The 24,128-nt window shown below is 41.1% G+C and overlaps 1 protein-coding gene across 1 annotated transcript; it reads right to left on the minus strand.

Moving 5' to 3' along the window:
- Positions 1-616: 616 nt before the first annotated feature.
- Positions 617-24,128, minus strand: NUFIP1 (nuclear FMR1 interacting protein 1). Its single transcript, XM_042839073.1, has 10 exons — positions 23,936-24,128; positions 23,616-23,704; positions 22,107-22,211; positions 21,433-21,495; positions 20,785-20,861; positions 13,747-13,839; positions 9,931-10,196; positions 6,568-6,696; positions 4,589-4,809; positions 617-1,925 (listed from the first exon to the last, which is right to left on the minus strand). The coding sequence occupies exons 1-10, from the start codon at positions 24,126-24,128 to the stop codon at positions 1,587-1,589; spliced, it is 1,575 nt and encodes a 524-aa protein (XP_042695007.1). The 3' UTR covers positions 617-1,586.

A 24,128-nucleotide genomic window follows, 5' to 3' on the forward strand; every position in this document is an offset into this window, starting at 1 on the left:
CTGCCAATATTTTCATAACAGTAAGACTGTAAGAACCGTGTCCAAGTCAGTGAGATGGCTTGTGGGACCATCATGAGAAGAATTAAGTCATCTGCCTTGGAAATATGTTTATGATCCAGTACTGCATCAGTCTATACTACACTTTTTTATATAAAACAAGGGTGTTGATATTTATAGAATTCCATCAGTTTAGACAGTGCACAATATGCAATTATCACTATAAATAGAGTGGTGGGACAGAATTTTCAGCTTCTTGTTCTGTTTTTGTTTTTTTTATACACCACAGATGAAATGTATGGCACAAATCCTAATTTAAGAAACCAGAGGACAGAAAATAACCCTCATTAAACAGCATCAAGAGTCATGTTTAGGTGGTGGAATGGAGGGCTAAGCTAGACTGCTACCAAGGAAAAACCATAATCCCTGAGAAAGTAACTCAGCTCTGACATTTAACCATGACTAAACGACACAAAGCAAAATACTTTGAAGTGGAAGACTTGATAACAGATTATTTTCATGACATGTTTTCAGTGTCAGTGTGACAAACTAACACCTGCACAAGAAGGATTCTAACAAACAAATGCACAATGTAATCAAGGGAACTCGTTCCTAAACCTTGGCTGATGGTTTGGTTTTATTTTCTGCTGGTGTTCACAACAGTTCATGTGTGTACAGCCACACAGAAGAACAAGTATGCACAAATCCATGAGAAGTCAGTATACTGTACAAACATCCACCAACAGGCCAAGGAAGACATTTCTCCAGACAGCAAACTAAAATACCCAAAGAACACTGAGGACAGAGAAACAAGCATCTCTTAGCAACATTTCTAATCAACCTAATACTCTCAGTACCAGGAGTTTGCTTCAAGAGTTAAGCCTGACAGGTAATGCCTATGACAGCAGTTAAGGTCTAAGGTGTAACGATGAGTACCTGAGGTCAAACACAGATCTAGCACTGATACAAGCAGTACTTACTGACACTGACATTTAAAAAAAAAAAATAAATCCTTCTTGCATCAGTGCACTCTCTCATTTCTATTTCTCTGCCCAGTTCAATTAGATACTCATGGTACAAGCAGTGCTTTTAAAGCCAAGCCAGTTATTTCTCCCACTAGGATTTTTTTTTTTTTCATTTATACTTCAGACCAATAACAGCTGAAAGAAATGTAATGAATAATCATTTCAGAACACTCAGATAACTCCAGAAGCTCAGATACTCATATACACTCTAGGCCATGCTTTTACATGAGAAGGATCCACCATACTCCAGCACTATTTGGCTGTGGCAATGGACTGAAACCATCCATACCAAAGTAAAACATTAGAGATCTGAAGCTCAAAACCAGGGATCCACACCTTCTCTAGGACAGATCATACTCTGTGCCACTGCTGTATTTCAGCCGTGGGGAAATAAAATTACTCAACACAGATGCTGTTTTCACAAGGAAGCAGTCACCTCAGGCAGAGCAGAACAGAAACATAGTTTTAACTGTTCTCACCATATACTTTAATGATTTTGTAATAATTATGTCTTCCAAAAGAGAAAAACGGATGTCAGGTAGAAAAGCTGAGCCTTTATCATCTTCAGACACCTTCTTCACTGTGAATTGCTGGGGTTTCCCATATCTCCTCATCTGCAGAGTGATGCATCTGTGATACCTGATATATGGGTGCTTCCTCACCATGGGCTATTAATAACACATCTTTTTCTTTTCCTGCTAACTGAAGGTCAGAGCTACAAGAACAATGAGATCCATCAAGCTTGTCCGTCAAAGCCTCTGCTGTAGTTTTAGAGGCCTGTCCAGTCTCTGTTTTAGCTTCTGTTTCTGGTTTTAAATGAAGTCCAAACACATCATTTCGTACAATGTATCGAACGCACTGCAAAATCACATTCCTTTCATGTCGGATGTCCTGGGCCAGTAACTGCAAAGAAGGAAAAGAAAGTGATGCATATTTCCCTCCGCTGGCCTGTAGTTGACACAAGCCTACAAAGATGCATGGGTAAGAACAGGTGGGAACAGGCATCTGGCAAGGAGGCTACAAGGAGAGAGGTTAGAAGGACCACAACTGGTACTTACACATGGCTGATCCACTAAAATGGATGAATGCTCACATGCCCAAATCACGTATGTTTAAGTATCACTTATTTAGTACCAGTAACACATTAAGTCAGGCTGAACAAGCTGAAAAATCTACCATTTGGATTATGCTGTCAATCTCAATTTGCTCAGGTGACAGAGAACATCAATAATACACCTAAACACAGAATTTCCTCTTCAATCATCTTCCAGGGTACATTCAAATGACTGTGCTCTCATATCACAGACATGAGCTATCCAACATCCAAAATGAAGAATTCCAGGCTCTGGACAATACATCAGGGTAGCAAGTCTATCAGCATTTTTTAAGCTTTGCAGGCTATACTGTATCTGTAATTTAATATCCTGTGCATCTTTTATTAGAAAATATCTGAGTAAAAGATACTTATACAGAAAGGGCATGTTTCAACAGCTATTAGATTGTGGACTTAAATAGCAGCATCTATTTTGGGACATAATTCACCAACTTAAGTCTAACAACTTAACCAAAATGCTGAAGACCTTCCTTATTTCTTTCAGCCTGACTAAAGATCATTTGTCTGTTAAAAACCAGTCAGAATGCTGAAGGAAAATTCTGTCATTGTGAGCAGAGCTAATAGTGTGAAACTACATGTTTAAAGCAAGTAGCTAAATCTTTAACTACCTGACCATTTTCAGGAGTTCTGTATTACACATCCTAGCTAGATTTTGCTTGCAAAGCCACAGAGAAGCTTGGTAAATCTAGCCAGCCACTTTAAGTACACACATTTCTATTTAGACCATTTTTTTTTTTTAAGAGGTGCTGCATGCAGCTGGCACCAGCTGTTACCAGTGCTAGCACCTTACATGAATCTTCATAAACCTGTCTCAACCTGTAGATGCACAGTAGGGCAGAGAATGGACACTACAATTACATTATTTTTGTAGGTGAGGAAGAAAGCGCTGAATTTCCACACCGCATAACAAAGTTACAGATGAGATGCATCATCCCTACCTATTTTTAAATGCAGTGATGGGTATCTCTGGAGCAACTGCTGTAGAGGCCTGTCAGCAAACAGCATTGCTAAGTGTACACTGTTTGCAAGACTATGATGGTCATGTGTAGTAGTGCCTAAATTCACTGTCCAAGTGCCCCTCTTTCAAAAAAGAGAAAAATCATTTCATTCATGTAGCATCACTTCCTGAGCAAAGATTCTTCACTTTTTGGAAACGTTTTCAGTGATTCACTAAGCAATATCACCCTTGGTTCCTTGAAGCTTTAAAAGCCTACGTGCAAATCTCAAGAACTCCTCTGTAATTGACAGCCACAGTACACATCCTTTAAGAAACATTAAAAGGCAAAAGATAAAATGTACTTTTAAAAACAGACTAACAAGCTACAAATCAGGATCCCCGTGTTCAGCCAGCATCTGTGCCATTTTTCTCTCAATATTCAAGACCTTCATATGACTTACTCCTGAGTCTTTACTGCTTTGATCACCAACAACTTAGAGTAGTAAGAGATAAAGACTACTGTGTGCATAGGGAGCTATACAAATGAAGGACAAACACTTCCTTTTCCATTCACTAGCAGCTTTATTTCTTGGCAGTAAATGTACTATGTGCTACTGAAAAGACTATCAAGGGATTTCTCCCAGATCTGCTACTTGGGATGTAGACCATTGACTATCTCTTGCCTAGACATCCTGTGCTGTATCAGACTCCTGATGCCAGTGGCACTCTGCTCTCTGCTTGTTCCTCAGCTGTGCCCAGTTTTTTTGCTTTGGCAGGAAAACTGTGTAACCTATCTGATCTTGCTCTCCTAGCAAATATTGCTTTAGAGAACTGAAAGCATTAAGAGCACTGGCAAAGTTCTATCTACACTAAAGAAAACCAATTTCATAGAGAGTACTTCAGGCTGCTGTTCAGAACTGTGACACATTACACTGACACCTGCAAACCTCTTTTTGATCCTTCTGACACCAACCTAGTCTTCAACATGACCTGCAGTCACTTCCTCAGATTGGTTCAAACATGCCTACAGAGAAGAACCCCATGCATGTGCAGGTTGCAGTCCAACAGCACTCAACATTTTAAGACACCAACATCCCTGTTAACAAGAATTTTGCAGCTGAAAAAACTGCCTCCTCCTCAATCAGGCAGCTGAATAACAAAGCTGAGTGCAAAGAGAGGAGGATCAGCATAAATCTGACGGGATTACACACAGAATATTAATACAGGAAGGGGAGAGGGACAAATAAAGGTTTGTGGGTTTTTTTGTGCAGCTCATTTCAAGCACACAATTAAGCTGTCTTCTGCTCACCAAAATCAGTTGTTACCTGAATGCACGCCAGGATGTTTTCATTTGTCTGTTTCAGCATCTGTGCTTTGAGAGAAACACTTATTTGCTATTTTAAGACCTGGCCTTTGCTTCAGCTAAACCTCTCCAACTTCTTGAGGGGAGAGGAGAACTGCTCACAGGTTGTGCTGCTCTTGTATAGTAGACACCACTGTAACAATAAAGCTTACCATTTCCAGCAGAGTCGGACGACGCTTTGGAAGGAGAGGTAATGTTCTCTTTGCCCTTTTATCAGGGACTCTGGAAAAGCCTGTATTTGAGTTTGAGCTTCTTAGCATTGTGTCTGTAGATTCTGGAAGCTGCTGATTCAGCTTTGGATTCTGAGGAACATCAGGACTCTGAGGTGCTGCTTCATTTTCCTCAGCTTTTGTTGCAATCTTGACAGAGACTTCTGAAAAACAAAAGCAAAAGACACACCAACACTTTTCTCCCAAACTTAAAGGCCTCTAACATGGTTATATTCCCATGCACTGGCAGTTCTTGAGTATTCTTTCTACACAACCTGAAGAAGTACAGATTTCACTTGGGAGAAGGGAGGTTTTTGTTTGGGGTTTTGGATTTCTGTTGTTTTGTGAGCGGGCTTTTATTTAAAAATAAGAAGTTATCTCTAAGCAGTCATGGAATGGTAAATGAGGCAGTTACTCTTTTTCAGTACTACAGAGGGATAGGTTTTGTTCTGTTGTGTTCAAGGAGTTGAACAAGATTTTCAAGTCTCTGCCTTGGGTTCACTTAAAGCACACTCCTTCCACACCACAGTATAACTTGATGCAAGTTTGGCTGCTGAGAAAATCACTACACAGGGCAGAGCATGGCTGAGTTCAGTCCCATCTCCTAGCTTCTCTCCAACTTTAAGTAAGCCACCTGGGACAAGTAAGGCATTGTAATCAACTGCAAACAAGCAGCTGCAGTTCTCTGCTATACACTGATGCATATGCTCAAAGCAGCACAACATCCAAGCACTGCAGAGTTCAAATCTCATTGCAAAACTCAGCAGCCTTCGATGGAAAAAGCCCTTAAGGAAATGGAAATTAGTTCATGGGGTGAGCACAACAGTGTTTTCCTGGCTCTGTTCAAACTTGAAGACAGGCTACCTTTCCCACCCCCCAGAACTGCATGCCTATAAGAAGCCTGGAAAGTTTGACAATACACACCCTAACCAAAGAAATGTTATGTCCACCCTTCATCTAAGGTCACGGTGCTGAGAAAAAGCAAACAAAGGGTGGAAAGAAATCCACCCAATCTTTCAGGAAACACTGTATGAGATGTTCCAAAATATGCTATAGGCTTAGAAAAAGACAAGGAATTAGATGAGGCACAACCCTGGTGGATAAGGTCACTGCAGCGCACCGGATGACTGCACAAATGCTATCCTCTGCCTGGGTACTCTCCTAATATCAAGAGTTATCACCATACTGGGAGTGAGTAATGGCTTACAGAGAAACCCCATTTACTGCTCCAACTGGGACAAGGAAGGAATGGGGGAACAGACTACAGCTAAAATAATGACATATGCTTTTACTTCTCCCTGACTCTTTCTGCACATGACTTACACCTGTACTAGCATGCAATGTCCCCAAAAGCAGACTGGAGAGGTTCTCTGCACAGACTGCAAAAATATTCCTATGTTTAACCTTTAAAAAGGTTCCCTCTGCTAGAGTAAGCCACAAAAAAACCCCAAAACAACAACAACAAAAAACCAGGACAGTATAAGACAGCTCTGAATTACAGCACTGGCAGAGAGGGCCCAGATCAAGACGCAGTTCCATAGCCAAAAGAGTCCTGGAGATACAACCTCTGAACTGGCACTATAACTTATGCATAACCTGGGCTAATCACTACATGTTGCATTTCATTCTGATTTCTTTAAAAGCTTCTTTAAGAAACTTTAAGTACTATGTAGGTTGAAAGACATCTAAAGCTGCAGCTTTCAGCAGTTCAGGGATGCAACCAAAGAATGCCAGTGGGCCACCACACTTGTAAGGGCTGCATCTACAAATAAATGGAGAGTGCAGTGGTAGATAAGGGATAAAATGCATGAGAAGTGATGTCTCCCAGCATTCAGAAAGAAAATATTTCCAAATAAAACACAGCAGCACTGGGAAGGAAGAGATAGGGAGAGGAGAACATCAGAGGAAGAGCATCTACACACCTTCAGGCTCACTCTCAGAGGCACTCCCATAGTTGGCTGACAATGAACTCAAGGCTGAGGTGACCTGTTTGGGAACAACAGTCATCTCCAGCTTTGCATCTTCAGTTTCTGCTTCATCCTTGTCAGACTCTGCAGGGGAAGAAAAGGTAAGAGGGATTTTTCCCCACACTCCCTGTATGAACAGCCAGCATTGTTAAATCCTCATATGATCCCTATGCAAAGCTAGTGTTAGGCACCATTGCTCAATACCATGGATTGATAACAAGCATATCCACCTAGCCAACACAGATTTGGAGGACAAACTGTCTCACCACTGGTTTACAGTCAAAAGTTATGGAAACAATAGTTTGACTTCCCGAACAACAGCTCAGAGTTTCTTCGTATATTAAATATAATTATAGGTTTTATTTCAAGAGCAAGTAAGGAGAAAAAGAGATTTCATAATGTGTTTTGAGGTTTTGCTGGATTTAGTCCTGTGGAGGCAAGGGGTGGGGAAGAAGGATTTAAAAACCAGTAATTTAAACATGCAAATTAGCCTCAGAGTGAGGATTTGAAAAACAGAAATTCTTGGATAGAAAAAAAGTTCACCGGGGACATTTAGGACACAGGCTATATATCAGACAATCTGTTTTCAGCAGGACTTCAGATCATTTAATATTAAAATCCTCACAGAGCATTATGGATATGCATGAGTGAGTTACTGCAGTCTAAAAATCACTCCAAAAAAAAAAAAAAAAAAAGGAATACTAGGAACACAGAAAATGGGCAAGTGATACAAAAATGCTGAAATTGACAGGACTGTGACAATGGGAGACATACACAGAGCAACCTTCCTAAATATATATACACAAATGTATGTAATTATGATGGCTTTAGTTTGATGCAAAGTATCTATATGCATTAAGACCTTAGAGAGACTCTGATAGCACTGAAGTTAACAGAAAAATTACCACAGACATTAAGGAAAGAGACTCTTTGGGCTAAAAGAAATAGACTGGTTGCAATCTTGTTTTTACAAAGAATGTTGCATCCTTACATATCCCAGCTGTTGCAGCTTGAACATTATACTCCATAGGACAGTGGTGCAATACTTTGTAATAAACACTTTTGAGATCTTCACTTTTAAACCATAAGTGCTTTACTATTTTGTTTTAGTATCTCAGTAACAATTGTCAATTCATTTCACTGAAGCCCATGTTATTTGGTAGAACTTTGATAAACACACAGGCATGGATTTAAACTATTACCTGCTTCTTTACCTTATGAGACCTCATGGCTGACTCACTGGTTCAGCAATCACATCAACCTGCAATGGCACTGGAAGCTCATGGAAAACAGAGTGCATTTTCCTAGCAGAATGTATTTCATATGGCATACTTAAGCAAGCATAAAGCTCTGGCATTTACTCCAAGTTATTTTGATAGTTTCGATTCCTAGTTGCTCTTCACTTCCATCACACTCAGACTGTTGAGTGTGTGCAGGAGTCACACACGTTTTTTATACTTCCTTAAAGAGCATCTGGCCACAAAACTGGAAATGAGTTTATGAATATGCAAAGAAGCTATTATAAATTGCTAAAATTAAACTTTATAGAATCATAGATCCTGAGAGTTGGAAGGGACCTCTGAGGGCCATCGAGTCCAACTCCCCTGCAGTGAACAGGGATACCAGCACTTGTAGCAAATTCAGCAAACACTATCAAATAGAAAGTGTATTACAGTAAAACAACTTGAGGAAGTGTTATGGACTAATGCATACAATTGCCTGCTTCTGATCAGAATTCCCTCAGGAATTTTAGACCTGGCACTTTATCTTGTTTCTGTTTATAAATGAAGAGGAAAATTGTTTTCCTCATCTCTCATTGAATGTCTTAGCTCTGAAGGAACGAGCTACTGAAAAGAACTTCAGTGAATGCATTATGCACAAACACACTGCCTCTAGAGAAAGGGCTCTTGCTGTTTGAAAGGTTTAAATACTCCAACAAAACGTTTCTATACAGCAAAACCACGGACTTCGGATGTAGGATTTTGAAAGAAATGTTTGTTCTACTTCATTATAGAAAAATGAACTGGATTTATTACACATTATTAAGTACTGCATTCCTTTTCTACCTATTATAACAGAAGTCCCTAGTTGTACTCGCATACAATTCAAATTCCTATCATTAAGTAAAGCACAGATGCTGTGGGGAAATGCAGCTATATTTAATCATACTTAGTTTCCCAACACGCAGATGAGTAGAATAAACAAATTGCACAGGGATGCTGGGTTCTTGTTCCCATTAATTGAAGATTATGTCTTCAAGAGGAGAAACTCAACATCAGAAGCCTTTCCAGGGGATGCATTTTAGCCTTGCTGCTAAAAAAAATACCCAACAAACTAGAGTATAAATCAACTTACGTTGACATTCTAAGAGCACTACATCACTGCTGACTATATTAGAAATAGTTCTACCAGTATAGTTTATATTGCTGCCAGCACAGGGAAAACAGAACATGCTCACAAAAAAGCCTAAGCAGTAATACTTCAGGAAATGCACACATATGGAGAGCATCAACAGCAAGTTGGATAATTTGGGGAAAAAATGGAATTATAAGAAAAATGCTTATATTTTCATGTCATTTAACCCATACAAGGAAGTTCATTGTTTTCACACTCTAAATATTTGCAAAACACTAAAACATATTAAACACCCTTCAAAAATAATTCTTTTGTTGCAATACTTGATTCTTTTGGCTTTGTAAATATTTTCTTACTTTATGTGTTAATGTAGTAACTTAATTTGATGCATGTGCTTTAGTCAGTTGCCTAATACTTACAGCAGAATAAATACGATTGCACACAAACTTGTTGGCAGCCTCAATTTTGTTCTTTAAGAGCCTAGAAACCCTCTTTGATTTGTTAGCTAAATATTGGATTTAAAGCACCAAGTCAGTATCCAGAAAATTCTATGAGATCTCTTAGAAGATCACGTTCTGAATCAGGATACAGAAATTTCCATTTAAAAGGAAGTTCTAAATGCAAGACTTAGACACAGGGATGTTGGACTACATTCAAAGTTACAGATTTGTGCCCCTGTCGACCCTAGAATAGTTCTAGCCATACTACCATGCTTCTTTGTTAATAACAATGAGTAGTATTATTGTCCCAGAATACTGGAAAAGCTTTCCATCAATTTTCTACTAAGGAAAAGCCTTCCATTATACACATGTCTAATTAGCTCTCTTTTCATCAATGACAGTATGGTGGGGTTTCTTTGTTGCTTGGTTATACTGAAATCCCCAGCTCTTCCCAAAGCTGCTAGCTTCACAGAAGTTCAGTAATCAACACTACTTAGAAGTTCCTCGACCTTTTTCATCTTACCAACATCACTGTTTGCTAGAAAACTGAGCGGATCAACGTCCTTCATGCATGGCTGAGTCTCCAAAGCAGGCTGTTTTTCATGTTCTTTTTCACATGTACTGTTTCCTGGTCCATTAGCTTCATTTTGATTTCTTTGTGATGGTACATTACTATCACCACCATTTTTCTTAAATTTCTTCCAGAACTGACGCTTCTGTTTTCTCTTCTGTCTTCCTTGCTGCCCAGACCTCTCATCTTCTGTAGCTTTCCACATTCCCTTCATTTTGCTGGAGAAGAGAAACAGAGTTCACAGAATAACAGCCTAGGAGAGTAAAATCAACTGAAGTCACTCAGCAGCTCAGGTGCACACAAGGTGCAGCAACAGAGTAGAACACCAGGACTTGCACTAGCTCAGCTAACGTGTGGTAACAGAACACACATGCAGTTACAGCTCATCTCACTGGCAGGGTTACATGAAAAGTCTGAAGTTGATGAATTTTATCTTTTAACAGGGCATACTTCCACTACTGAAGTCTTTTTCCAGTTACAGCTCAATGAACACTCAGATGCAACAACTGCCTGCTCTTCCTTCTAAACTAACGTGCTGCTCTTCTCTTTCACTCTAATGGAAAAGAAGAAAGATTTCCACTGGGACAAAGCAAATCAATTACAAATGAGAACAGCAGGCTAGTTCTGCTGGCCTTCCAGATTATTCTACAAAGCATATTTCTAGAAGGAAATTGGTCAGCCAAACAAACTCAGAGTGTATAGATATGAGAATAGGTGTGACCCAGTCAGAAAAGCAGATACAGAACTGACAACCTAAGCCTCCTGAAAATATTTCTTTTCAAACAACAGAAAGTTAATTCATCAACACAAGACTGCAAAGAGTCACGAGCACATTTTAACAACAAAAGATCTGACAGTCTTGATCCAGTCCCACGGTTCATTTGGCTCAGTACACTGTCCCTCAGTCTCACTTACAGCACAGCAGAGATCCTGTTAGCCCTAGTCAGCTGTATGATATCATGGTTGGGCAAGAACTTCTTCCTGACACTTTTCCTTGAGCCACGCACCTGCAAGATAAGCCTCAAAGGTGTGTTTCTAACCTGGCACCACGCCATTGGTAGGCAGCTAGCAGAACAGGTCTATTTTTTATGCCCCCTTTTCTCACAAGCAGTCACATTTCTCATCTTCTTCCAGCTTTCAGCACTGTACCACCTAGACACCCTCTCCAACCAGAGCAGCTCACTGAACACTGATAGCTTTGTGCCTCATGTTGTGCACTGCTGTGTAAACTTCTGCTTTACTCCACATCTTGCAGCAAGTTGTTAATGCTTTGTAGAGAAAGATTCCTTTGGTCTGTTCTCAGTGTGAGAATAAAACAGTTATCTGTTCACTTCATTTTTCCCCTCAAGTTACAAGAAACAGTGCATAGATATTCTAATTACCTCTTCTCACCCATACACATTTTTTTCTGTCACACAATCCTCCCAAACCACGGACCTCTGCCTGTACAAAAATGTTTACACTTCTAACTAATGACCCCCTCTTTCACACTTCTCCAGTTTTAAGTTCCTCTTGAGGCAAACAGCACCGGGTAGAGCATTCAAAATGGTTTTATATGATGTCAAAACATTTAATTCTTCAGCCATTCCTTGAGTGTCTAGCACTGAATGCTCAGCCCTGATAGCATCATTCACCATAGTTCTCATGTGACAAGAGATACAAGCCACCACCTTCCTGTGTATCAGCCTCTTATCCATGAAGTAAGGCTACTGTCTCCTGTAACTCACCTCGTTTTAGGATTCCAAACTTCACTTCTGAATTTATATTAGGCTTTAAATTCAGGATGTTGTTGTACAGCTTGGACAATACAGAGTAAATATAAGCTGATACTGTCCTTGACCAGGGACAAAAACATTCTAGTTTCCACAGGGCCTCAAATACCCAGAAAGAAACCCCAAGGTCACAAACACATCCCAGCAAGTGCCAGCCCGGTATCTGCCTTCTTCTACTGAAAGATGTACTCTTCACTTCCTGTTTAAAGAGGATAAAGAGCCATGTGCTATTAATTAGCTGTTGCAAGACACCACAGACTGCCCAAGTGGTCCTCCTGCCTCTCTAATCTCACACACAGGGATGCTGGGAATTAGCAGTTGTAAAGCACTTCAGAGAACCACAAATGGAAAGTGTTGTAGAAGTGTTAAGTGTCTAATCCTTTCTAAATCTTACTTAGCTATTTGCTTTAATAGTACAGCTTGCAAAGAACAAGATGTATTCTATTTTTGCCTCATGCATCATTAAGTTTGCCAGATAAGCAACAATTTCAGAATCTTTGCTGTTGATAAACCAAGCAGAAACGACAGTTTTTTGGACAGTAGAGTAAGCCTTCTGGGCTACAAGTTCAGGGAAAAGCAGAAAAAAAATGCAGGAAATTTCTAAAATTAACTAGAAATAAAGGTCACTAAGTGAAAGCAAACTGCAATCAACTAGCAGTTTTTAGGGCTTTTTTTTTTTCCCTTCCCTAACAGTTTTCCAGATAAAGTTACTAACATACCTAAAAGATTTCTGACTACATTTAAGGTTACATTTGGCATCTGACTCACAGTTCACCAGAACAGCCACGTTGCCAAATAAACCTGTAGACACTAAATAGCTTATTATTCTGACAAGCAAAACTCATCTTTGCATCCAAGGCTCTTCAAATGTAACTCCACATTTGTAGCTTTGGACCCCTTGTGTGCAAAATACATCTGCATCAGTCTTTTATAAGCCTTTCCTTCATGAGGAATAAAAGGCAGCAAGCTGAAGGGGGCAGGGAAAGGGTGAGTAAACATTTGAACATCTGAAGCACATGCTGTACCAAGGTAATCTGCACCATTACCATTTAACAAATTATACTAGCCTTGTCTGAACCTCATTCTGCACTGGTTCAACTGATTTACCATAGTTCAAGCTCTTTATTTTGTCATCCCCTTGAGGGGAGAGAAGTCAAACTCCAGTTTCACTTCCACATAGCAGGAAATTCAGCAAGAGCCTCTTAGAACTGGGTCCACTCCTGCCTTCTGGCTCAGTCATTCTAGCTTAAACAACGTGCTGGGGGTGGTGGACCATTTTATGTAGAAGTCCTCCCGCAGGCCCTAAAGCAAGGCTGATGGAGTTGGCTATTTCCATATAACACTAACACTGTGGAAAAAGATTTTAAAAAGATAGCAGGGAAAAAGTAATTCACAGTATGAGAGAATGAACAGAAAAATTTGAGAGGACCAAGTATTGGGCCCAGAGCAAAGGCAGCAGATAGATAACGAAGATGGAATGTAAAAGAAGCAACAACAGCACTATCTAAACCATAAAAACAAAGTTAAATCTTCCTCTGCTCTTCACTTGATCATTGATTTATCATCTGAAAGCAGAGAGTAAAAAGCCAAATCCACACAAAGTCTCTTGGCCATTTCCAGGCATAAGAGGATTAGACCACAGATTAATTATGTTGTGTGACTTCCATCCCCCTTATTTCTTTTTCAGAGACCAAGGTTATGGTGAACTAATGAATAGCCACTTGAATGTGCTTCTCAAATAAACCAGAGTGTAGAATTCAGCAAGAACATCATCAGGTTTCTAACACAATCATTGTTTAATTTAACTGAAGTGGACTATGAAGCACTGTAAACAAAGGAACATTACATCTGCCATTTGTCAAGTGACCTGTTCTCTGCTAAAGGCCAGCTAGATCGTGTGCACAGTGGAATCAATAAGTGCTTGGAGACCACAGTAAGAAAGCATATGCCTGAACTCATTAAAAGGAAAATAGCAAGCTGATTTTAAAATGCTTACCCAAACTGCGGGGTGGTGAGGACTTCTCCTCTTTCCTCCTTCTCCATCTGCATAACTTTCTTCTTTTCAATGTTTGCTAATGTAGGAAAATTTCTAGAAGAAAAAAAATTCATATGGTCTTGAAATGTTCACTGTAGTTGGCCAACCCACCCTCTACCAAACCAACATTCTCTATAAGCATGAGAGAGTTTCTATGTTTCATGTAAGCGTACCAGACTGCTTACTTCTTAAAAAGGCACTGATGAAGAAAAGAAACCTGAGTATCTATGGTCACACGCTCCCATGCAAGAAAAATCCACTAAATTGGCACTATTAGATTTACCTAACCATCAAACAAGCTAGAGACTAACAGCTGACTCATGCTTTTAGACCCTCTGCCTGTCCCTATATACCACAGCACATGATTTAGTCTCGCATTTAATTACTCAGTGCTTTAACCAGAGTATTTAAGGATCCTGAGGTATATGCCTTTAGCAAACCAATGGCTCAGCTCTTACATAAAATAGGGTTTTAAGAACAGCTTCTGCATGCAGAAGATTCCCTTAATAGCATAGTTAAGGGAAAAAAGCTTCTTCCTGCACAGTATTCAGAATTGAGCTTGCATATTGAACTCTACTACACCAATATTACCAGCTTTTTATTCCAGCTTCGAGAAAAACTGCTAAGTCATGCAGAACAAAACAAATCTACTATTACAATCATCCACCAAACCAAACCACCTCTCTCTTCCCACTCCCCTCACCATTTTTCCCTGCAGATGTACACCATGCCAGTTCCAACATGCAAGGCCTCCTGCAAATTGCTGTCAAAGCCCTTAAATGGCAACGCTGGATGCTCTGTAAACATCAGTTAGCCAGACCTCAGTGCTTTGAGATAAAGGTGGTAAATGGCAAGCACTCCTACCCCTTTCCAAAAAGTATCACAAAACATAAATATTTGATGTCTATTAAAATGGAGTAACAAGGAACTTAGAACAGCTACTCACTACACATAGTTATCAAAAAGGACACATCTTTCTTTAAATATTTAATCTTAACACATGCATCTTCCCTATTTTACAGTAAGAATGATAAGCTTCATGCTGACTCAAGACAGCTTTGACTACTTATCAAGGAAAAAAGATAACAAGCATTTTCTAAGGTACACCTAAACACACCACAGAGATGTCTTAAGAGGATTTGAGTTTAGGCTATCAGAGTCTATTTTCATTGGATCTCTCCCAGAAACCCACCATACATAGCTGAAGCGAGCACAGGGATATGATATTTCATCTCCACTCTTCCCCACTACTTGCATTTCTTTATCCACGTTATAAAGCTCCTAATATGCAGCAGGCATGGAATGAATTATTTTCTCTCAAGAGCTTCAATTCAAAGACCCCTGTGCTTGACAGCCCCTCCATACTTCTAGAAGGAAACTTCACACGAGTAAGGCCCAGAGAAGAAAAGAGTTATTTGTGATAGTTATACACAGGAGAACTCCAAGCTCCTCTTGGTCATTAAAAATAAGGACATAAGGTAAAACCCTTAACCCTGGAGCAAAAGTCTCGGAAGTGCTCTTGCAGTTACACTGATTAACGACATACTCAGACACGCACTCAACAAAACACTTTGAGACCCAACTGCCTCCCACTTTCATTCCTACAAGTTACCACTCCCTCCACTGAGCCACTGTAATGGACTCCATGAATGCTTTTAATTCAACTCAGTGCCAAAACAGACATGCTTTCTTTTAGAAAACCTTCTCAATTGACAGACAGAAACTAACAGCTGTAGAAAGCTCGCATCTGAAGTCCAAATACTCCTGCAAAGGTACATCTTACAGCACCTGTAGCAACTGCTTACCCCAACTCTCCCTGACAAAGATAACAGATAGCATTTCACTCATTACCTTTATCTTCTACAGAAAATGTACCCATTTTGCAGTGCACATGCACAGAGCATTTTATGATGATTAAAAAGGCCCCTATAGCTTATTTTGCAATCTAAGGATTTGGTGGGCAGTAAGCTCTAGCCTTTCAAGTCTTCAGTTGGCAGATACAAGGTAGACTGGGTTCACACCTCCCCAGGTGCTCTGCTGTGCTACAAGGCTGAGCAGAGCACTCCAGTGGCAGATTGGGTGACTGGACCACATCAACCCCACTCGTCCCAAAGCAGAGCGAGTCAAACCCAACCTTCCAAAATGGAAGTAAATCCACATCTCATCACAGAACCACAGAAATGCTGAGGTTGGGAAGAGACCTCCAAAGTCCATCTGGTACAACTGCCTGCTTCAGCAGGGACAGCCAGAATAGGGTGCCTGGGTTCATGACCAGGAAGCTTTGGAAGATGTCCAAGGAAGAGACTCCACAGCCTCTGGGCAGCCTGTTACAGATACCATAGAATGGCTTGGGTTGGAAGGAACCTTGAAGATCATCTAGTTTCAAACTCCCTGTCAAAGACAGGTTTGTCAACCACTGAACTGGGCACTAAATCAGGTTGCCCAAGGCCCCATACAACCTGGCCTTGAACAACCCCAGGAATGGGGCATTACAGCCACACAGTACAATCCCAGAGTTCAGCACTGCTAGAGTACAAACAGGTCTGTGCAACTGCTGACAAATGCATTTTGGTTAAAGAAACACAAATTGGCCAGGCTGTTCTAGCCAAGATTGGTAACATCATGAGAATAAAAGATAACACCAACTTGGCTTTCTGCAATTATTAAGAAATTTTACTGCTTGACCTGTATTATGAGTGATTGTCCACGCAAGAGTCCTCATTATATATTTATGCTTCACTAGTGCAAAACAACTGGCTGGATTCAGGGTTGTTCTGTTTGAACTGGGCAATAGGAGGGGCTTGCACATGTAGTAACAAAACAGAGCATCAGTCAGATCTGCCCATGGAAACAGCAAATTCCACCTAGTTCCAGAGTGGAGGCAGATGCCTACAGCGCAAACATTACATTATACCCCCAAGGTGAAACTACACAAAAGAGACCCACACTTTGTAAACTTCACCACCTAAGAGCAGCTAACAAGATATTCAAGAGAAACCAGAAAGAGGAATTTTTTTTCCCCACCTTTTTCTTTGATAGAAAATTCTTTCTTAGAGAGGCCAAGCTGGGAAGACAGCTCCTGAAGTGTGGCAGTGCAGAATACAAAGAGCACATACTGAATTTCAACACATAAAGGGGTCACATTTTATGATCTGATGTGCTGACCCAGGCTTAGAAGATATGCCGTCCTCCATCAATAAAATGAGGTTCTTAAAATGTTAGCTACAAGCTCCAATGAAGTAACAGAAGTAACCCAGCACTCAGGTCCTGTAAACAACTTGGCACAGCTTGTGCCCTAGTAAACAGGTTATTTTTTTCCAACAAACGAGTGCTCTAGCCAAAATCATACATGCTTTATAGTCCAGTGTACTAACTACATCCTGCCCAAATAAACAAAGTAAACAGAGCTCTTAGAAAGCACAAAGAGCTTTATCAGTGCCTAACTGAAAACAGAACTGTTTCTATAGCAGTTTACACAGCACATTTCTGGAGTCCAAACTACACAAATTTATCTTCATAGGAAAAGTGCTGTGATTTACAGAGCTGGTCCTGACTGAGCACACAACCAACAGCAAAAGGGACACATAAAGCCCAAATGGGCCCACAGAGAGCTGATAAAATTCTGTTCTGAGTCTCCCAGGCATTTTATCTAGCATTGCATCTGCAGGGTGATTTCACCACATGTTAGCTGAGGCAGTTTTATTAATTCCCAGTGCGTACCAGTAAGTTCTATCCATTACATCCACCTTAAAACATTTAATCCACTTCACTTTGTCTGCACTACTTGTACCAGGCACTAAGAAATTAATTTTCCTTATTACCTATTTAACTACTGTGAATGTATCACCAGGGAAGATGCCAAGAGCTATCATTATCAACTAGGGGATTACAAATTGGTTTGAACGACAGCACTAGTCTTCACTTATTAAATAGATGCTCAGCCTATCAAATGTATTGCAAGGAAATACTGCAGTCATTCCCTAACTGGACTGGGTTAAAGAAAGCAGGGCAGGCCAGAATTTAGAAGCAATACACAAGATTGAGAAAATCATCCAGTGTTATATCAAAACATAAGCAAAAATAAGCTTAGGTGTTTGCTTCAACATCAGAGCTGCCTTGGCATGTTTTCTAGTAACCCTTGCTCAGGAAGAGCTGGTTAGAAACAGATGGACAACTAGTACTCAGATTTCACTTGGAAAGAATAGAAGACAGCAATGCCACATTCTGAGCAGTAAGGAAATGCACTGTTGGTGATTCTCTTTAAGCTTGTATTTAAAAAATGCTAGAATAGCACATTTCTCAACAGTTGGAACGGACAAGTCAAAACAAGAAAAGCAGTTGTAATCACCAAAGCTAAGGTCAGCCTTCACAACCATTTGTCTTCCAAACAAAGGAATCATAGAATGGCTTGGGTTGGAAGGGACTCCATGTATTTCCAACTCCCTGCTGTGGGCAGGGCTGCCAGTTGCTAGATCAGGCACTAGATCACATTACACAGAGCTCCCATCCAACCTAGCCTTGAACACCTCCAGGGATGGGCATCTACAACCTCTTTGGGTAGGACACTCCAGCATCATATTACCTTCTCTGTGAAAAACTTCCCCGACTTCTAATCCAAAATCTCCCATCTTATAGTTTAAAGTCATTCCCCCTTGTCCTATCATTTTTTACCTGTGTAGAAAAGTCCATCTCCCTCCTGTTTATGAGCTCCCTTTAAGTACTGGAAGGCTGCAATGAAGTCTCTCTGAAGTTTTTTCTTCTCCAAGCTAAGCAGGCCCAACTCCTCAACCTTTATTCCCAGGAGAGATGCTCCAGCTCCCTGATCATCTTCAGGGCCCTCCTCTACACCTGTTTGAACAACTCCACACCTCTTGTGCTGGGGATCCCAGGTCTGGTTACAATACCCCACATGGGGCCTCACAAGGTCATAGCAGACAGCAACAATCCCTTTCCTCTCCCTGCTGTCCACCCCTCTTCCAATGCAGCCCAGGATACTGTTAGGCTTCTGGGCTGCAAGTACAAACTGCTGGTTCATTTCAAGGTTTTCATCCAACAGAACACCCAATTCCTTACCCGCAGCTCTGATCTCAATGAGTTCTTCCCCACTCTGTACTTATATCTGGGATTGCCTCAACCCAAGTACATCACTTGGTTTTGTTGGACCTTATTAGGTTTACATTAGCCCCTCAGCTTGGTGCTGTCCTGCAAAGTTGCTGAGGGTACACTCGATTCTCAGGTCCCATAGAATTGCACCTCTATCACTGCCCACATAACTTCAGACTGCCTGCTTTCCAATTAACTGGATCAAAAAACATTAAAAAGCCTTCAGCCTGGCCTCTTTAGCAAATTCATAAGCAATTAAAAAGCCTTTAGGTGAAGAGATATGCAAAGGCTGCAACAAGAAGGGCATTGTATAGAAACTGGAAAAGCAAAACAGCATTCTGACCTGGCACACTTCCTGCAAAGACGTTCACTCATTACTATTCTCCCCTCCCTCATCACACAGATGCTGCACTTTAAAGACAGGCTTTAATAGATGGTAGCAGGATACTTGACTAAACAACACAGCAGCTAATCATGGACACTGGAACTCTAAGTCATTATTTACAGCAGCTGGAAGAACAACCAAAACAAAGGTCAGGGATGCAGTATGAAAATAAACACATTAAATCAACAGAAACTAATTAGAAACCAACTACTAATGACCTAAAAAGATTCATTCTTAGCTCTGATTAGAGCTTCTAGAAAGAAAAGCTTTTACTTGTCACCATAAATCAAAACTCCCTAATAGTTCAGACTCCCTCTTGTGTCCTTTCCCCCCCCCCTCTTTCAAATTGAGTGTTTACTGTGAGTCAGATCTTTCACACCATACTGTTGCTTTGTTGGACACCCAATGAATGCTTTGCAGAAGCCTCAGATTTGGCTTTCATTGCTTTTATTTAGTTGTTTCTTTTATTAAGTGCTAGTACAGCTATCTCAGCTTTTGTACAAAAATTAACACAAGCCACTCAGGTAGTCGTTTTACATGCATCTATTATGAGAAACCCACATAGAAACAGACACACCAAAATAAGCGACAGCACTACTCCACCTAGCGGCCTTGGCTCATCCCACATTGCCTTTTTTGATGGTGCTCATGACTGTGACTTTATTTCCACTTATTACAGTATGCTACAGAAAACAAAAGGCTTCCAGGAACCTCGTACCACAATAAAATTATAGCCATGTGAAAGAAAAAAAACAACTACCTACCATAATTTGTTGAATTTCTAGAGACCCCTATCTAAGGCAGAGTATCATCACTCAGTAAACTGCACATAAATTTTGCTCTGACTCACAGTATCCACTCCCCAAGCACACAACATATAAACATTAGAGAAGCAGAAAATGAATGTACAATGTTTCTAATACACAGCAAAGCATGTACTTGCATGCACCTTAAAAACCATTTTGACACATAAGCCTTAGCACCAACAGCTCTCCCACAAGCATCTCAGAAGACAAAAACGTACACAAAGTTGAAAACAAAACAAGTATTAATTTTCTCCCTTGGAGATACTGTTATAAAAGCATGGGCTTTAAGACTGTACCAGACAAGCTGTTTTACTTTAATCTCAAGAGGTCACTAGCACAATGCCAAAGCTGATCATTAGCAATCTTGAAATTTGATTTATACAACTTCCCACTCTGCATCACAACTCCTACTTACAGGTTTGTTTTCACCATGCACTGATCACTCAAAACTGTATTCCAAGTCAGGTACAGAAGTGAGGAAAACCTACAGCATCTTTCATCTACTGAAAAGGAGTTAACTATGAGAAAGCCACCGTGAAAAGGCCTATGAAAGCACAGGCTGCTGGTAAACAGCATCAAGTTATACACCTCACATCACAACAGGAGAAAATGAGAAATCCTGCTGCATATGAACTTCACCCCATACTTTAGTTACAATGCCACTTGTATATTTTGTTCTTTAGAAAGTGTCAAGCAATTACTCACTTTTTTCTTTCTTCTCTCCATCTAGCAATCTCTTCTGGACTATCTAATTTTATTCTCTTAGCACCAGGTCCATGTACCTTAGGAAGAAATTCAAAGGTGTTTCAAAGCCAGAAGGGGGAGCAGGAAAAAAAAAAAAAAAAAGGAAAAAGGGTACTGCACTTAATCTCCAATCATGCTGAGACTGCACATAGCAACCACATTAAAATTCATTAAGACATAGAACTGAACATTTATACCCATAAGATTTTTTTTTTAATAACAGATTCAACTCACAGAATGGCCCAGGTTGGAAGGGACCTCAAGGATCATGAATCTCCAACCCCCCTGCCACATGCAGGGCCACCAACCTCCACACTTAACACCAGACCAGGCTGCCCAGGGCCCCATCCAACCTGGCCTTGAACACCTCCAGGGACGGAGCATCCACCACCTCTCTGGGCAGCCTGTGCCAGCACCTCACCACTCTCTGGGTAAAGAACTTAAAGAACTTACTCAGAAGTGATGTTTTAATTTCAGAAGAATGAAAAAAAAGAAAGAATTATAGAACAGCCTGGGTTGAAAAGGACCACAATGATCATCTAGTTTTAACCCTCCTGCTACATGAAGACAGCAAAGATTAATATTCTGGGAGACAGCTGGGATACCTACGTTCTTCCAGTGTATCTGAACTAACTTCTCATGTGCATTGAAACTGCATCCTTCTTCTGTGCACTGCAAGATAAAGGGAGTGAACTTCAGGCATATCACATTATACAAGAAAATTACAACAAACATTTATCTAAAAGTCAAATTCTGCACCAGATGATTATACAGCTGATGGCACAGGTTTTAAGCAATACAATTTTAAAACAATCATGACTGCAAAAAAAAAATTAGGGTTAATGTACTTTCAAGTTCCATCTGATTTTTGTACAGCTAATGAAGACAACATGCCTCATAATCAGAGATAACATAAAGCAAAGCTAAAAGGAAGATTTGTGGGGCTACCCAAATTGTGTTACTTCTTTGCAGTAAAGGAGTGCATTTTTAAAATCTCTTCTACATAAAGCATTTTCACACATATTTCACACGCTATGCTGATGTCAGTGAAGCTACTCAGTGCTGGGGTGAACTAGCAATATTCAGAAGAACATTAAAATGACTTGAGCAATAACACAAAAAATACAAGCTTCCCTACACACAGCATTAAAAAAAAAAAAAAAACAACTCCTACCAACTCAGGAATCTGTTGCTAGGTCTACCATCATAAGAGTGACTACAGTTATCTGTTTGTATGTGAAAAACTAGAGATTGAAATAAAAATAAAGCAAGCAAAGTTCAACCTGTGTATGTTGTGAAATATGTTCATCATACTTCTCCTGGTTTTTATAGCCTCGGTCACAGGTATCACAATAGTGAGAGAAAACTGGCTCCTTCTTCTTTTTGTTCTAAGAGAAAGGAAAAAAACGTAAGTATAGCAGTTAAAAGGTTACCCTACTTAACTAGATAGGAAATAAATTGTTCAGAATGTTTTATTTGAGGTATTACCAAATATCTAAACTAACAAAGCTAAAATTGATATCATTCATTTTCCAAACAAAATGTACTGCACTCAGGTCTTTCTTCTACCACCCCTCTATCAGTTATCATTTCTGCAGACACAGACGTATCAGCAGCTTGGAAAAGAGCCAGGGCTACAGCTCCACACCCCCTCCCCATAGATTCAGTCTGCACCTGTTCTCATGTGACAGGTAGGAGCTTGGGGGCAGTAGGGACCCCTCCCTCTCCCACCATTACAGCGAAGTGATGAGGCTGCCAGGGTCTGAAAACATGATGGATCATTAAAGTGATCTATGTAACTGGGCATCATCACAATAAAGGCTTTTATTGAGATCACGTGTTTTAGGATTTGATCCCTTCGTTGAGCTCAGGGTTTGAGGCCAGTTCATGGAAAAGCTTCAGTTGGAAGGAACCAACCAGTTCCAACCTCCTGCCATGTACAGGGCTGCCACCTAGCAGCTCAGGCTGCCCATGGCCCCATCCAACCTGGCATTACGCACCTTTAGGGATGGGGCACCCACAGCTTCTCCATGCAGCCTGTGTCAGTGCCTCACCACCCCTGAGCATATGATTTCTTCCTTATAGTTAAGAGAGTAGATACAGATGAGATTGAAACTGCTACCTCTTGTCCTCTCATGCTATCTGATAAATATGATGAATATCCCCTTCTTAACTTCCCTATACGCCCCCTTTAAGTATTGGAAGGTCACAATGAGGCTCCTTCAGAACCTGCACTTATCAGAGAATGGTTGAAAGGGATTTGAAGGATCAACTCGCCTACCACAGGCAGGGCCACCAATCTCCAGATACGGCACTAGACCAGGGCCCCATCCAACCTGGTCTTGAACACCTGAAGGGACAGCGCATCTACAACCTCTCTGGGCAGCCTGTTCCATCACCTCACCACTCTCCCTGTAAAGAGCTTCCCCTTAAATCCAAGAAGAGCAAACCCGGTTCTCTCCTCCACATTTTATAGGAGAACGCTCCAGCCTCATCCCAGTGGCCTCTTCTAGACTCACTCCAACATCCATCACCCTGGATACAATACTGCAGGTGAAGCCTCACAAGGACAGCACAGAGAAGAAGAATCACCTCCTCAATCACGCCAGGGCACCACGCTTATTTTGCTTGTCATGTACATTCAATCTCACAGAGGCAGCAGCATTAGTCAAGAGCACAGTGGCTGCACAGGGACACAAGCCATACAGAGTCACCTCCGTCCCAACATCGCAAAACAGTTTATCACAGAAAGGGAACACTGAAGGCCACATAGCCCATTTCAGCATCCGTACCTTCTGCCTGTTGTTTCCACCTGGAGAACGCTTATGAAATCCAGGCGCTTGCTCTCCTTGCCATTCCTGGGGAAAATGGCCATTTCCACCTTAAAAAAAAAAAAAAACAAAAACAAAAACCCACACAACACAACAGTCGGTTTCAATTGCTGCAGCCGATGAGTCCCATACGCACGACCAGGTGGGGAGCGAGGGAAAGGGGCCGTGCAGACTCAAGTCGGGGCTGAAGGATCAGGAAACGAGACTGGGGGCAGCTCCAAGAAGGAAGAGAAGGGAAAAGGAGGAAAGAAGGCGCCGGGACCCCCTTCTTCCCCGCTCACCACTGTGCGGCCGCCGCAGGGGCTCCTGGTAGGCCGGCGGGTACCATGCCGGCGGTGGGGCGTAGCCGTCAGGCGGCGGCCAGAAGCCGGGCTCCCAAGGAGGCGGCGGGCAAAAGAGGGGCGGGCGGAGCGGCGGCGGCGGGAACCAGCCGAACGGGCTCACGGCGGAGCCCAGCTCGCCGCCCGGCTGCAT

This window comes from Centrocercus urophasianus, unplaced genomic scaffold, assembly GCF_019232065.1.
Source record: "Centrocercus urophasianus isolate 14NV4802_14NV808 unplaced genomic scaffold, USGS_Curo_1.0 seq_9, whole genome shotgun sequence".
Lineage (NCBI taxonomy): Eukaryota > Metazoa > Chordata > Aves > Galliformes > Phasianidae > Centrocercus > Centrocercus urophasianus.

Bases quoted from the DNA above. Each gene is read 5' to 3' on its own strand.
- NUFIP1 (XM_042839073.1), bottom strand. From the start codon at position 24,128: ATGCAGCCGGGCGGCGAGCTGGGCTCCGCCGTGAGCCCGTTCGGCTGG. The intron at 21,496-22,106 runs GTTGAACTTTGC...TTTATCTTGCAG, and splicing joins ATATTTCACAACATACACAG to TGCACAGAAGAAGGATGCAG. The intron at 6,697-9,930 runs GTAAGATGAAAA...CTTCCCCTGCAG, and splicing joins TCTAGCAAACAGTGATGTTG to AGTCTGACAAGGATGAAGCA.